The 17,466-nt window shown below is 38.2% G+C and overlaps 1 protein-coding gene across 1 annotated transcript in view; it reads right to left on the bottom strand.

Moving 5' to 3' along the window:
* Positions 1–17,222, bottom strand: part of Ssrp (structure specific recognition protein) — a 43,118-nt gene extending 25,896 nt beyond the window's left edge. Inside the window, exons 1-4 of the mRNA XM_083123506.1 lie at positions 17,097–17,222; positions 6,317–6,502; positions 4,092–4,307; positions 1,108–1,203 (exon numbers count right to left, since the gene is read on the bottom strand). Of these exons, the coding sequence (XP_082979632.1) occupies positions 1,108–1,203; positions 4,092–4,307; positions 6,317–6,502; positions 17,097–17,147 (549 nt within the window). The 5' untranslated portion in view covers positions 17,148–17,222. The remainder of the gene's footprint in view (positions 1–1,107; positions 1,204–4,091; positions 4,308–6,316; positions 6,503–17,096) is intronic.
* Positions 17,223–17,466: the final 244 nt, after the last annotated feature.

Genomic DNA, 17,466 nt, shown 5'->3' on the forward strand with positions numbered 1-17,466 from the left:
AGGTCAGAGCTGGACAGATGGGCCAGACTTCCAGGCGCCACGCATCTGTATTTTCGAACATTCCTGCGATCTTATCTCTCAAGGTGGTGTATTTATCGATGAAAGAGCTTGACCTGCCATACACATTGGCAAAGACTGCAAGTCCAGCAGTCATTTTGGGCTGCTCCCTCCCTCCCCCGTGAGTTTTCAGCAGCTCTTAGGGCAAGGAAACAAGTCAAGTCGATTTAAAATAACATCCAAGTACATTTGATCTTCTCTTCTCACGTATCCACGAGCAAGCGTGGCAAAACAAGCCTGCTGGCACGTTGGATAGTGGCAGTCGGGTGCGGGGTAACATTGGTGCACATGAGGGAGGGGAGGGCAGAGGGGGCAGAGGTCAAATGATATTGGATATCACTCAAGCATGGTGTGGTGGTGTCTATTTTTAGTTCAGACCTAACTGTGAGTGGTAGAGCGCTCGTAAAGGGAATGAGTGGAGGAAAAAACAACGCATTTTTTGGCCAATTTCCTTCAATTTTTCAACTTTTTTTTTCCTAATTTTTTCACGGTTCCCGGGAAAAGGTTCGTTACATCGAGAGGGTCGTTATACCCGGGGTCGTAGAATCGAGACTTGACTGTATATATCCAAATACACAGTTTCCTTTTAAGGCAAAACCTTATCACAGTACAGTAAGATGAGTATGCAAATTGTCCATTGATATTTTGTTTCATATTTCCACTACACCTTATTCGTTCTTAAGGAATAGAGTTGCACAGGTGCTAGTGTAATGTTGAAGATTTGTTTCAATTCTTGAACCTCACATTATGTGTAGCAAATTGAATGAAAGTGATGATTGCCTGGCAATATTTATACAGAACACTTTACAAAGATTAATTAGGGAGCTGAATGGACCATGCAGGTTCTTCAAGGAACGTTCATAATTTTATATCAGATTGGTAAAATAACAGTTATCCACTATCAGTAAAATTCGTATCAGTCAATTCTAAAAAGATTCACATTTAATTTACAATCCATATTTTTTAGGGCATAATGCTACTCATAATTTGGGACATTTTGCTGCCCATAGATCTCCACAGTACTATCGACAATTTATAAATGGTACAAACCTGCTGATGGAAAGAATCAACTGGGTCATCGCCTGCCAACTCACTTGGAGGAATGTGGAAACGGATCTCCATTAAGCTAACTGGTGCATCATCATTCTGTAAACAGATTACAATAAAACATGTCACTTGCTTGCATGTATACTTCAACGGTATTATAGATAACTAACCAACCTTTGCATTCTATAAACAACTAAATTCCTGTTGCACTGAAACATTGACAAAAAGTAAATAAAGCACACACTACAGTAGAAACACAACTGGGGGGGGGGGGGGGACTATTCAATTTTGAACTTATACTGGTGATAACAATGCTCACACTTGAACATGGTAGGAATATGAAAAAGTAACGCTTAGACGAGATTAGACAATGGAAGAAAACTAAAAATAACACTATGGCACTACGCCATTCAGTGAGACAATGAACAGTAATAAATTTTAATATACAGTAGAACCTCAATTTTAAGTTTTTCAGGAGACCAAGCTGTAAAATCTTAAAATGCGGGAAAATCTACGTTTCACTGTACAAGGTTTCCACTCTAGCTATGCCGTAGCAATTTACCACTTTTCCTTTAAAATATTCATACGTTCAAAGATAATTATTTCATCACAGCCTGGTTAAATAACACAAAAGATATCCACAAAATAAGTTCCAGTTGGAAATATTGCTGCTGCAGTATGCATGACAAGAAATGAATACATTTGTAGACATTTGAACAGTGTGTACACGTCATGTCGTACGTTTGTAATATAGCCCATATAAGTGCCAAGAGATTTTCATGTCTTTCTGCATAGAAAATCCTTCCTTTCTGGGTGGCAGGTGACCAAACTTACACCCTCGAAACTCTTTTCTTTCCAATCTGCACATTTCGACGTTTTAAGGTACCTGAAACTAATTTTAAGATGAGGAAACCACAAATAAGCGAGATATTTATCCTCAAAATAAACCATGGCACATCCAATCCTTTGCATCCCAGACTACTTTTGCCACTTATTTGAAGAAAATTTAATCATACACACAAGAAATCAATGGCAGATATCAAAGGATAATGCGTAATTACGATCACCGTGAACATAACTATCATAACGTAACAAAAATGGTAAATTATCAGTTTCACCGTTTATTAATATCAATTTTAGTCATCCATGAATGAAAAAAAAAACATGTATCAATTCGTAAAAATAGCACCTAACACACTTCACACATTTCTTGTTCTGGACCACTAAACTCTCACCTGCAATTCACGAATAAACATGGCAGGCTCTCTATCGAAGAAATCATAAATTTGAAATATAGTAGAAAACCTGTTTGATAGCACTTTCCACTCGCAACATACACCTCAACGATATTCATGCTAAGAGAACCAAACCTAATAATGTAGGCATTCCTTGTGGGGGACATCATAAAACATACCACATAATATCACTAATTATTCATTTGTAACACATCTCTGCCTGCTAAAAATAACAAGAAACGTTCATATAAAGGACAATCTTCGAAACCCACTAAAAATTTTCAAGTTCCTCATGGTCACCATCACTGGCAGCTTCATAATGAGAACAAGGTCAAAGATACCATTAACTCATGATTTGCATTGCAGACAGCAATCTTCTACAAAGAAGGAATACAAAAAAAGACACCGTACTACAAGTGACTAAAACAATACTTGGTAACCTTTGTTGAAAAGTAGCATACCGTATGTACATCAAATGGCAACATAAATGTTAGATTTTAAATATATTCTTGGCTATTCTTAATTGCCCTATCGGAACTTTTTTCTGAATAACCCTCATAACAACAACAAACTGCTGCTACTACTACAATAATAATATTCCAAACATCTCCATATTTTAAACCCTCTCCTTTTTTTGCACAAAATGCCATGACTTTTTACCATGTAACTTCATTTCCATTAATTATCAGAGATTTCCAGACCGGTGAGAAAACAGCACAGGAGCGAGAGCACTCAAAAAGTAATGTCCCACATTTTTTTCTCAGCTAATATTTAATTGACGTTAATGATATTGCTACAGAATATTGTTGTATGTATCCTCTATACATGATATTTTTCAACATAATCTCCCTTCACTGCTACGGCCTTACGCCACCTTGGCACAAGGGCTTGTATGCCATCCCTGTACCAGCTTGCGGGCTGTTTCCACAACCATGTTTTCACAGCATGAACCACACTCTCATTGTCCTCAAATTTCACACCGCGCAGTGCATCTTTCATTGGTCCGAAGAGATAGAAGTCGGAAGGAGCGAGATCAGGGCTGTAAGGAGGATGGGGGTACGGAGAACCCCAATCTGGCGATTGCCTCGGTGGTTTTCAGGCGCGTGTGTGGTTTTGCATGCAAAAGCAACACATCCTTCACATTTCTGTCTGGTCTCACTCTCCTGAAGAGTTTCTTCAGTTGCTCCAACATGTTGATGTACCTGTCAGAATTTACTGTTTCACCTTGGGCCAAAACATCAACAAGAACGACCCCAAACATGTCCCAGAACACTGTGATCATCACTTTACCGGCAGAGGCTGTTGTTTTGAACTTCTTCTTTCTTGGTGATTGTGTGTGGTGCCACTCCAGCTATTGTTTCTTTGTCTCTGGTTCGTAATGGTGTACCCACAACCAGTTTCTGAATATTCACCACACTTTCGTTCTCGGCCACCAAGAATTCAATTATGGCTCTCTGTTTGTAACGAGTGTCACACAGACCCACTTTCTTTACGTGAAACTCTGCACACAAACTAACGAAGGAAGCATCACAGTTGGACTGAGGAACAGGACACTTCGATATCTTGAACCAGTAATGAGAAAGAAAATGTGGGGCACTACTTTTTGAGCGTACAAGCAGTTAAGAAGGTGCAAATGAGAAATAAAGCATGGTGTGCATGTGTGTATATGTATATGTGTGTATATATATATATTAGTACAATTCAAATGTTAATGACTTGCATGAGTTTTTTTGTAAACCAATCTGCACTTACTTGATGAAACTCCAACGTTACTTCATTTTTCCCTGCGGTGCACTGTGACACATAATTCAAAGGAATTTCAAATGCCGTGTTGGAACCAATGTCAAAGCTCAGAGCTGAACCGTTGAACTTGGCTGTCCCCCAATTCCAACCCTTCAAGGAAAGCTCCTTCTCCAGCATGTCCTTCTTGTAGTTGGCTGTGAAAAACTTTGCTATTTTGTCCTGTTCCTGAAAGAAAAAAAGTTCATAACAAAATTTACATAAAATAATTTTAATATGGGTTGTTTTTTAGGGTGCATTTTTCTATTTGGATTTCCATGTATCCAAATGGTTAGTACTCTTGGTGAGAGAATTTGCAGGTTCAATCCCCAGTGGAATAACTGGCATCAACAGGGTAATTGGGGAGTTACAGGAAAGCAATTGCAGCAGACTTTGCTCTTGAAAACCATAAAATAGTTACAATGAGACTTCATGCACTGATCAGTATCATCCAATGAAAATCTCTCGTCAATACCTGATCCTCCAGCAACCATACAACGTGTCTCCAACAAACATTGAACACGGAACCACTTAATTACCAGATAATGTTACCATTACACTATGGAGGTGGTCTTTATAAATATGTGGTTGGGACATAGTAACATCAGTTTTTTAATTGTACAACACTACATCATTAAAATTGCTGATAACTGTACAGAGCCGATATGATGATTAGCTAAGATGGATTGACTAATGTACATCAATTTTAAAAGTTATTCACAAAACAAAGATTGAATAGCAAAATGTTGAAACTATTACAAACAAAAGAATAGATCAACTGTATATTTCTCTTCTTTTAAGAATACATAGAGGCATGCAAATTTAGTTGTTTATGGTGAAATAACACACTGCAATGATGAGGTTTTCTCGGGATATCAGCCAGGTGATTTCCAGATAGGCTTCCCAGCTTTCGAGAGCTAACACCACTCTCATCTTCAGGGATGGAAGTGTTCATATTTCATGTTTTTGAAAGGTGTGTGGTGCATTTTCGTACCATGTTTTGTCGTGAAATGATGGAAAATGAAGTGTAAAATGCAAAATAAGCTATTAACACAAAATTCAGAGTTTATTTACCAACATGACAATTTATTACAAGTTATGCAAATCATCGAAAATTGAGTAATTTTGCTGTAAAAATTTAAGAGAAAAAAATGTACTTCTTTACATGGGAATTAACTTAATACCCTGATAACTACACAAATGTGGTATTAGAAGGAAATGTTTACTTTTAGTAATACATGTAGATTTTAAATCAAATGTAGGGTTTTATTCACCATTTTAACACCGACATGCCATTTGCTATACTATTTTTGATTGCAAAATGTGCCTAGTTTCTGTACCAAAATCTGCAACATCTGTGTACTTTGAAACACTGATAACTGCAATCGTGCACGGTCTCTCCCAGTATGGAGCTGTATATTGCCTCAGTAGCTCAGTTGGTAGAACAATGGCACATTATGACAGAGACCTGGTTGAGTCTGCATTTTGCACTCCCATTTCTACATGGCATAACTCCTGTGTGTTGCAGATGAAAAGGTGGCTTAAAGTTGTGTGCAGATTGATGGAAATTAATCTTATTCAGATCTGTCAAGTGAGGCATCAAGGTTAACAACTAATTCACTTTTTGGAAATTTTCCGTTGAACATCAATATTAAAATATAGATGGCATTTCCATCTCATTATCCAATTTTGACTACAAAGTCATGAAATGCGGCACTTCAACAAATAATTAATTGTGAAAGAAATTGGATTGACCGGCCAAGATTTTAGGGAAAATAACAATTTTCAAAATAGCAGAAATATTATTTTCTCTTCAAATTGGTAATTTTGAAATGGATTTGGTTTATTTTACTTCCTTTTTTGCCACTTTTGGCTAATCATGGAGATGAGGATGTGTGATGAAATGATGGAAGGCCACTCACAAATAACTCGCATGCCCAGGCTGGGATTCAAATCAGGGACCCCTGGCATCGTAGTGTGCTGTGCTCACCACTCTGCCACTGTGAAATTGAAATGAAGGACAATAAATGAAGCTCTGAGATTAAGACTTAAGATGATGAAGTCTGACAAACTCCACACTTATTCCAGTAATCCCTGCTTAGTAGACACCATGCTCTACAATGCACTGGTACATAATTTATCTAACATAAAAACGTAATTATATTCTACCAACTCAAAGCATCAACGAATGTACTTACCCCTTCCTTGAAGCCTGCATAACGATGCAAAGTGCCATTCTTTAGAAATATCCGTATTCCAATCGTACCAACCAGTTTCTGCCAGTTTACTAATTCAACGTCAGCTCCTGGGATCTGTTCCACCTTCCCTGTCTTGTTATTCTTAAATATGATATGCTGGTCGGTTAATTTTAACCGACCAGGAGTCTGGAAATAATGAAACAGAACACATGAAGCAAAATTACTTGACTAAAGTCACTTAATTCTGCTACATATACTTTTTACTGCACACAGAACATGACAACTCAAAGAGTTTTAATTACCTGTAGCAAAAGAAAAGTTAACTCTGAATTCACTTTATATTCAGATAGGAGGCTGCTGACTGATTGTATACCCTAAAAAAAATTCTCCTGTTTATAGTTGAACGTTCAGCATTTTACATAACGTAAAGGGTAACACAACTAGCCCAAATTTGGAGCTCTGAAGTTTGTTCAGCCATTTCAATACATTCTTCACATGAATCTACTAGCAGAGACATGGCCAGATCTCAGTCAGTCAGTACAATAGAGTAATAGTTCAGTCAAAACCAGATCGAATGTGCTCACAGGGTAAAGGCCCACAGTGCAAATCATGCAACAGCAACAAAATTATACTTACTTCATGTTGAAAATACCAAATTTGTTCATACTACAGGAGCCTGACTGGCTCATGGGAGACCATGTTTTGATTCCCAGGATGGGTGATCTAATGTCAGAATAACATGCATTGCTTATATTATGTATTGGCCACTGCCATGCTAGAAGTGTCTATTACAGCATGCCAATTCAGAGTGAGAATAATAATAATAATGAACCACACAAAATGTCACAGGTGGAATTTGTACGTTTATGAAGTTTGTTTACACTTTTATGTCAGTATCCAGATAAGAAATCTGTTATCCATGCCTTTAAAACTGTTGCGAATGGCTTGGGAGGTAAGAAATTAATGTGACATTTCTTGAAAACTACACGATATGTCAATTCTGTCTTTTTTTCATATGCACACATATATGAAGGTATGACATACTTGAAATACAAAACAACCTGTCCATTGTTATTACTATTAACAAACTTAGTTTGAAAAAGTCATTTATTTCCCTGTGTATTATGGGATAGATCTTATAAAAAGCATTATAACTAGGGAAGGGACTTTAAGGTGCAGCACCTTTCCAAAAATACAGCTGTTTTCAAACCAATCATTTGAAATGTGTATTTTAGGACATGAAATCAAGTAAAATGAACACACTTTGTTGCACCTTTTTGTGATATTAGCACATTTATTCCCTTTTCTGTTCTGTTAAAAAATTGAACAGAAAAATAAATGATTTTCACTCTTCTTAAGCTGCTCCATAAAATTCTATAGTCTCATTTTGTAGAACTGAACGAGAGCTATAAAATGGTACAATATAATAATTGCAGCCCCAATAGTTCTCAAGATAATGTAGCAAAACCAGTGAGAGAAAAAAACAAATTTCAACAAAACCTATTCTGCAGAACCACAGTTCTCTATGCGGTCCGTGTGCATTATATACAGAAGACGCAGAAAAAGAGAGCACTGAATAAAGGCATTTATTTTATCAGGACATTTTTGAACCTTTTTCTCCCTTTCCCGGCCATAATTGTGCACCTTAACCTTATACCAAAATATTTGTGTCTCAACTAGTGTTTATTGTTTAAATTACATACTTTGCATGTATAAATATTTGGCAACTGCCCCACCTAATATCTGCCACTGGTAACTAGTATCGTATGAGGAGAAAACCAGCACTTCCTAGTTCATTTCCTAAGCAGGTTATCTAGCCTCCTGTGATTCAGTCTTAACTTATACGTTGTAGTAATTTGATTATTTCTTTTTAGAACGGGCAAGGATCCTAACTGCCTAATCTACCAAGCAGCGTAAAAATAAATGCATTACAAGAGAATGTGTGTTTTATAAAAGAAACAGCCACATTGTGAGAGCTGGTGAAGGTAGTCATTCTCAACATAATTACATGAAATAGATCATACTTAATTTACTACTCAGATATCATGGCACAAGTTCCTTTTGTTTTATTGTGAGTTTTTTATTACTGCATTGTTCTATTACTTACCATCAGGGGTGTCACCACTGAGTGAGCTCTAGCCCACCCAAATAGAATAAATAAATGATATATATTATTTAGATAATGCAAAGTAATCAGCTGGTAAAGAATTATAATATAAATCATGCAAAGCAATTGACTAACAAAACACAGTTTCTCTTCAAAAATGAAGTGTGTTTCTAGATTCTCCATCTCAATCGGTTTCTTTTCATTCACGTGCAAACATGTAAACAAAATGCCATTGTTTCCCGATTAGGAGATGCCGCAGTGCTTTTCGTCAATCCGTTTCCATTCTTGACAATTGTTGTTTTATTCTGTCGTCTTTCTTGGAGCAGCAGCATCTTTGATAATTTGTTCTCCTTTGTTGGACTTCATTACAATTGAACAAATAGATTTTAACAGTCGTGGTCCATTCGAAAAGTATTTAGTATGCGCGAGCAGTTGGCAGAGTTCGTGGCATGGTGGTGTCCGTTTACGTATTATACCATATTTCTTTGCTTTTATTTGGAGAAAATTCATGTATAAATCAATGCTTTTTTGTGACTGGTCTGTGAAAGATAAAATTTTAATTTGTCTGGAATAGTAATAGGCGAGGACTTCGGGGAGGCAGGGCACTTTCTGACCCTCCCCCAATTCACGTAGAGGACATATATTATGTAATATATTTACATACATACAATATTATTTATGCCAACATTGCCCCCCCCCCCTCCAAATATATTTTAAGTTGTCGCCTCTCATATAATGCAAGCAGATAAAAAGGACTTAACGTGTTGCATAAACGAGGTAGTATATCCGATTATTTCAGCCAAGATAGTAAAGAGTCTAAACTTGATAACGAAAAGTCATTCTGAAGCCAGTGTTGAGGAAATTTGTGATATTTCAGCAGTTGAAGTTGAAAGTGAATCAGTAGACATGATCGAAGGAGATGTATCAGTAATTATGTTGATTCAAAGTCTCTACCCAGTGACATTGTCAAAACTGCAATGCTCATTTCCATCATCCTAAATACGCTGCCTAGCTTGACCGAAATTTTAACTCTGCTCATGGGTGGAGCAAGCGGAGCGACCATGCCAGGAGCTGTCTTCTGGGTGTGCCAGAATAATCAAATTTAACTTTTATCACACATAAAAACAATGAGAAAACCTACAAAAATGAGAAATAATATTGAATAAATTTGATTAGAATGGTTATTCCAGAATTCTACAAGGTGTACAACTTTGCTTCCGCCGTTTTCCGACAGGTGGCAACAACAGGAAGTAGCGGTCGAAAGAAGCAGATCGCAGACGTCACGAAGTTAGCTTGGACCTCTGTCAAAATAACCCCATTCAAACATTAGTCGAGTGGTGTGTGCATCGTGAAGTTGTTCGCGACTGAAAATGTCAGTGTACGAGCCAAATTCTCCCCATTTGCGGGAGGTTCTACTTTTTTGTTTCAATATGAAGAATACTGCGGCTGAGGCTCAACGAATGCTCTCCACTACGTATGGTGAGGACGATATAAGTGAGAGAACCTGTCGTGAGTGGTTTCAACGCTTCAAGAACGGTGACTTTAACGTCGAAGACCGGCATAGTGGTGGAAGACAGAAAGTTTTTGAAGATGCAGAATTGGAGACATTGCTGAGTGAAGACTCGCGTCAAACTCAAGAAGAATTGGCACGATCATTGGGAGTGACACAGCAAGCCATTTCAAAACGTCTGAAAGCCATGGGTATGATTCAGAAAGAAGGAACTTGGGTCCCGTATGAGCTGAAACCAAGAGACGTTGAACGGCGTTTGTGTGTTTGTGAACAGTTGCTTCAGAGGCAAAAACGGAAGGGATTTCTGCATCGGATTGTGACAGGGGACGAAAAATGGGTTCATTACGATAACCCAAAATGCAAAAAAATCATGGGGATATCCCGGCCATGCTTCCACGTTGACGGCCAAACCGAATATTCATGGCTCCAAGTGAAACAATCACAGGTGCTCGTTATCAAACCCAATTAATGCGTTTGAGCCGAGCAGTGAAGGACAAACGGCCACAATACAGCGAGAGGCACAACAAAGTGATTTTGCAGCATGACAACGCACGACCCAACGTTGCCAAAGTGGTGAAAACATACTTGGAAACATTAAGATGGGACGTCCTACCCCACCCGCCTTATTCTCCAGACATCGCTCCCTCTGATTATCACCTGTTTAGATCAATGGCTCATGAACTGGCTGACCAACACTTCCCATCTTATGAAGAAGTCAAAAAGTGGATCGATTCGTGGATCGCCTCCAAAGATGAACAATTTTTTAGACGCGGCATTCGTACGCTGCCCGAAAGATGGGAGAAAGTAGTGGCCAGCGATGGACAATACTTTGAATAATGCCTGGGTAAGCAATGTTTTTCATTCCAGCGTCATATTTTTGGGGAAAAACGGCGGAAGCAAAGTTGTACACCTTGTAATTACTATTCAACTAAACGTGAATCAGTTGAAAATGATTTTTCTCATCATTGCGTTGCTCATTTACAATATTCATTCGTCTTTTAAAAACATAGAGAAGATTTTCTTTAACTGATGAAAGCATTTTTATTTTTTATATTTATAATATTCCTTTTTTTCAGAATCCGGATCCGATACTTTTGGATCCGGATACGTTTTGCCATTCCACATGCGCTTCTTTGGAAAGTAAGAATGTGCTTATAACATATTGTTACCTGCTAATATACATATATATATATATATAATATACATACATACACACACATATATATATAGTGTATGTGCGCACGTGCGCGATTTGTAATTAATTAATACACTTACAAGGGAGGTCTAAGTCTCCCCCTCCGATTTCCATGAAACTTGGCAGGTGTATAGAGGCCCCCTCTCAAATGTCAAGATGAGGAGAAATTGAAGTAGGGATCTGACTCCGAAACCACGTAAATATGGCATAGGAAGAAACAGGGGGCATAGGGCCTCTCTATACACCTGTCAAATTTAATGGGAATCGGAGGGGGACACAGAGGTCAGATGATCCCACGTCAATTTGTCCTCATCTTGGCATTTGAGGGGAGGTTGCCCCCTAGAACAGATTTTTAGCGGAAACAAAAAAACACGTATTTCTTCATTTGGTCCCGTTTATATACACACCTGCCAAGTTTTTTGGCCTCATCTTGACAATTGAGTGAGTTTTGTCCTGTAAACCGTTTTTTAGCTCAAACAAAAAAACACGTATATCTTCCTTTGGGCCCCACTATACACCTGCCGAGTTTCATGGAAATCAGAGGGGGACACTTAGATAACCTCCCTTGTTAGTCTTACACTTTGTAATTATATAACACTGCATATATTATAATGTTTTATTTTAATTAGTAAAACTGTTGGATTGGATTGATTTGATGTTTTAAGTTCACTTTATGCACAGTAAGGCTAATCAGGACTGGACCTACAGTTTAAAGTGGGATCCGAACCACTGTGTGCCTCAACCAGGTATCGAACCCGGGACCCCTTGATTACAAGGCTAGGATGCTACCACTGCGCCATCGGGGAGGCAATTTGTAAAACTGTAACTGTAGAACAATTGTATAACATTTCTATCTTTTTGTATGTGTTAAAGGTTTCATCCTGGAATTTAATGTCTCACATTTATGTGTGTTTTCATTTCCAATACATTCGAATGAATACATACATATTGGTTTCAATGGCATTTACAAAATCACCTCTGACATTTTATGTTAAACAAGTAAGATTATTTTTGTGCACGAGTGTGTTAGCCGATGTGTAGCAAAGTATTTTAGGAACAACACTTGAAAAAAATTCTTGTAGGACTAACTAATGAAAAATTTCTTTGTAATCGAAGATCATTACCTTTTAAGGTGTGGTAATATTATAATGGGATTGAGATCCGAAACTTCCGGATCCGAATCCAGATCCGAAACTTTCGGACCTGGGTCCGGATCCAGAATTTTCGACCCGGATCCGAAATTTTTGTTTCCGGATCCAGATCCGAAACTTTCACACCCGGATCCGGATCTAGATCCGTAACTTTTGGATCCGGATCCGTTTGGCCATCCCTAATTCGTACATGGTTCGATTTCAATTTATGTCTGTTAAAACATACTGCGGAGTTTTAGCAATTACTACTGCATGTTTCCTTGACAATGTTTTTTCACTTCCATATAATCCTATACTTGGCAACCACCATTTGCTTACTATCGTCTTGGTTACAAAGTGCTTCTGTCTTCACCTTCATCACATGTGTGAGGTACGAAGGTGTTTCCGGTATCGGTTCATGAAATCTAGCCATTTGGGTTTCCTCTTATCACACAACACCATGGCAACTTTGCGTTGAGCTGTCAGACAAGGACTGCCTACGTATGAATGCTCCTTTCATGGTTAGGATAGGCTGGTTAGGTTTGGTTTCCATAGCATTTCCTTCATAATCCTTATTTTCAAAATTACTATGACATGTTCAGTTGTATTACCTATTACCTCAGATGTCGCTACTGTTATTCTCAAACACGAAACCCCTTGTAGCCACATGTGAACACTCAAGAAGAGGAAACAGCTACCGGTTGTAGTCTGTATTATGCAACAATTTGCGAAACTGGGATTTTTGTGCAAGGTAATTCTCATTTCACCTATACTTTGGACTATATCGAAATGAAAACTGTGACAATTAGTTCCAAATTACATTCACATTCGTTCCCCGTACTTACTGACGCTTTTATAAACAGAAAATAACTGAGGAAAACATGCTTGCATAAGGTATTTTATAAAAGTTTTTTTCTCACCATTAATAGCTACTTTTTTGGAATCCAAACATTGCTCATTGTGTTAAGGAAGGTTCAATGTCGATTATTTAACACATAAAAATTGCATTAAAATCATCTGTAACAATTGCATTATAGATATGAATTTTAGCCATGAACAAGAATGCTCCAGTGCAGCAGGGAGGGGGGGGGGGGGCAAAGGCACCCTCATGAAATGTTGCTCCATCTTGAAAAAATTCTAGGTCCGGCCCTGGCTATGACCATGTCCACCTAAAAATATTTTATGCGCTTTTCAGCCCACCATGAGAAAAATTGCTGGCGATGCCACCGCTTACTGTGTGTTTCCTTGACACTGGATTCTCGCTTCCATATACCTCTACATAATTCCTCGCGCCAAAATGATCGAAGATCTTGTTTAATACATGCTTTTGTACTTTGGTTAGGAGAGTCAGGTTTAGTTCCTTTAGAATTTTAATAATAACCCTAAATGCTTTCGTGGGTAGGTTAGGTGGATCAGGTTTAGTTTTCTTAGCATTAAAATAATATCCCTAAATGCTTTCGTAGTTAGGCGAGGTGGTAGTTTGTGTAATGCATCAAGCGCATGAAATGGGGAGTTTTGCGCAAGGTAACTCTAACATCTTATTTTACCCATAAAATTGACTTTTTCGAAATGAAAATTGCTGATTAGTTTCAGGAAGGTTTCAAATTACTTCTACACTCATTCCCACTATTCTATGATACTTGCTGTCGCTTCAGTGGATTGATTGATTGATTGATTTAGTTTATTTTACTTCGCGTTTTGTGCCTCTTGGCTAATTTGCGAAGATGGGGATGAGTGATGAAATTGATGAATGGACATTCACAAACAACCAAGCCCGACCGGGATTCGAACCCAGGACCCTTGGCATAGCAGTGCGATGTGCTAACCACTTGGCCACAGGGTCGGGCCGCTTCAATGGAGAATGCCTTGTGCATGATGACGTGAAGTACTTTTTTCCACAACATAAATAACTCTTTTCGAAATCCAAACGGTGCACATTACTTTAAGGAAGGTTCAAATTTCATGAGAGAATGATTGCCACAATTCTCCGATAATTAATTTTTCTGCTGGAATTTGAAAAAAATCATAAAACAATTTGAACCGTTACCGATATCATATTCTGTTCACACTTAATACAAGTATTTTATATTCCAGTTTTCTACTTTTTTAGGAGTTTAATGGACGTTATTAATTTATGAGCGCAATATGCGTACATTTTACTAAGTTTGCTACTGTTCGCTGTCACTCGCTTGCTCATGGCTTACTCCATCTGCCGCCCAAAGATGACAGTTGCTTCTGCTGCTGAGGAACCTTGATCTTCCACCTACAGCGGGATGTGCGAAGGGTGTGGAAGGAAGGGGGATGGGGTTGCTCGGTTAAATGGCCAGTGAGGATCCATCGAGGGCATCCTACATTCAGTGATGCCAAACCTGGATTATTGTTCTAAACCTAGCATAATTTGAACTTCGCTGGCATCCGGCACCCTGTGTTTGGCAAAGTGCTCTAAACGTGCATCTTTGAGAGACAGATACATTTAATTCAAAGGAAGATACTTTGAGGAAAGATATTTTATATCTCATTTGTACTTCTCGAGCAGGCTTGTTCCAAACAAGAGAAAGTATGTTGACTGAAGGACAAGGTTTTACAATCACATTCCAGACCATCCTCTTGTTTTAATCTTTTCTTTATACCCCCCGATTAGGAAATGAATATTTTATGTAAGGAAATCGGTAGAAGGTTGGAGGTCACAAATAAAACAATTGTTGTCGAATTTTCTCCAACTTTTTCAAGCACACTATACATTGTAATTGATCTGATGGGCGAGATTCTCAATGTTGCTTAACTGTAGTAAATAATGGATAACCCAAGTTCCACAACTCCAAAATAGCTGTATAAATTGATAAAACTACACAATTAATTGCATTTAGCATAATTTAAGAGTTGAAGAGGCAATTCTTCTTATCAGGAGGTTGGCAACGCTGTCCTCAATACACACAACAGGCAGGGAGGACCCCACGAACATTCACGATCGCTTAATTTATTTCGCTGGTAAATCATGTATTTTTGAAGATTAATGTCTCTCCAATGCACAAAAGCTGTTGCCTCTATGTCCTTCCATTACGTGAATCAAATGTTGTGTGCGTTCGATGATGTAACCCCCGGTCAGTGTTTCCAACCCCACCGTTGTTTTCCAAGAACATGACAATTTTGAAGATTACAATTTTAACTATGTTTGCCTAACCTAACCTTGCCGTGCATGGTTCGTGGGGCTTTTTATGAATGGTTTATGGGGCTATCAGTGCATGCTTTGTGGGGTTTTCAAACCTGGAAAAAAAATACAAAATCAGTAACACGAAAGTAGGTATTTTTCGATGAAGAAGGTTGCAACACTGCATAACAACAGATCATGGACAATGCTAGTCAAGATTCCTCCGCCATAATGTGTGTAACGCAAGCGAAAACGAACAAACAAGAATTACTAGATATGTCGAAAATTGAGATTTGCGTGAAAAAAACGAGATGGAACCTTTAAGAATCCTTAGGAATACGTAAGTACCAATGTGAAAAAGAAGAAAAGGTAAATATGCCCGGACACCTTTCACTCATTTATTTCCTTAATTTTACCACTGGTACTTACCTATTTTGCCTTGCGGAACATTCTTTAAGGTGAAGTTATGCCTTTTTCCATAAAATACTGTCAACTTTTCATATTACGATTGATTATTCGTCTTACTTGTTCTGCTCCTGTAATAGAAAATATGGCGCCAGCTTGTGTTTTGTCGATTTTCAGTGCGCAAGCAGTGTTTCAAACCTTCATGATGGAAAATTACGTACTATTTCGATTTTTTTTTTTCATGTTTACCTCCACAAACCATGCACATTAGCCCCAAAATCCATCCATGGGTAGCCCCAAAATCTATCCATGGGTAGCCCCACAAATCATTGATGTTAGCCCCAAAAACCATCCACAGCTAGCCCCACAAACCATTCACACAAGGTTAGGTTAGGTTCCATTAACACTCATTTCACCCCTAAATTCATCGAAAAAAGAAAGCGCGGCGAAAATATAATTTTCGTAAAAAGAAGGCACGTTTGGAAACACTGCAGAGATCGCGTGATTTTCAACGCTCTCGCCATCTGCACGCACACAATGGAAACAACGGCATAATGTGGCAGGCAATGCCAATTTTTTACGTAAAAAGTGATTAATTCTTGTTCGGAAGCATTAAACTACGAAGTTTTTACTTTCCGTGAAAGAAAATACCTCCAACAACATCCAGAATGCTAAAGAAACTCATTTCAGAACGTACTTTCTCCTGTAAATTTGAAGAAATCCGTCCGGGCGATATCGCATATTTACCGAAGAAAATAAAGGAATTTCAGACGTTTCGGGTATAGTAAACTTTTCATATATGTTAGTGTTAGAGGGGCATGGCCCCCTTGGGTACAGGGTTGCAGCAAACATTCTAAATGCAGTGGACAGTACAAGTGATACGTGTGCCTGTTTAATTGAACACATTTTCAAAGCCTTTTCTTTGTTCTCTCTTTTGGTCTGTTGATCATATCTTCCTACACCTAAGAAAAGCCACAAGTCGCCACTGGTCGTTAAGAAATAACGACTTTGATATAATACCAGAGTAAGACCCAATTTTTTACAATTTTTGGCTATATATTTTGTATTTGTAAAATCTATTAATGTAGTATTGTATTGTAATGTAAATATTGGCATGTCCTATATTACCATGTACTGTAATTTGTACACACCGGTAGTCCTTGGACGCAAATAAACTAAACTAAACTAAACTAAACACAAAGTAAAGGCACCTTGCCATCCAACAATATATCATGTCAACCCTTAACCATTAGCAATTCACCGTCAAGCAAATTACATTTATTACCATTGCTCCTTTTATTTCGGCGACAACATCTGAATATTCAAGAAAATCCATATTCCAGACACTCAAAAACAAATTTACGTGTTCCTTTCGTCTTTATTCACTTGGCGGCCGCCACTTTTGTTCACGAACACAGACTACTACAAGGGAACGAATTAGGAGAGACGTAGACTTCATACAGCGCATGCGACTAAAGCAGGACAGGGTGGGTCCCTGTGGAACGATTATGCAATACCTTTGAAGTTTCGCAGGCGTTATTTAGGGGGGTCCATATTTCTAGATACGTGCCTGCCCACAGACACTACCCTATTGAATCCGTGAATGGGAACATTTTTTTTTAAAATTACATATCGGGACAATCGCTAATAATAAT

Source organism: Lepisma saccharinum, chromosome 6 (assembly GCF_977018435.1).
Source record: "Lepisma saccharinum chromosome 6, izLepSacc3.1, whole genome shotgun sequence".
NCBI classification, from domain to species: Eukaryota; Metazoa; Arthropoda; class Insecta; order Zygentoma; family Lepismatidae; genus Lepisma; species Lepisma saccharinum.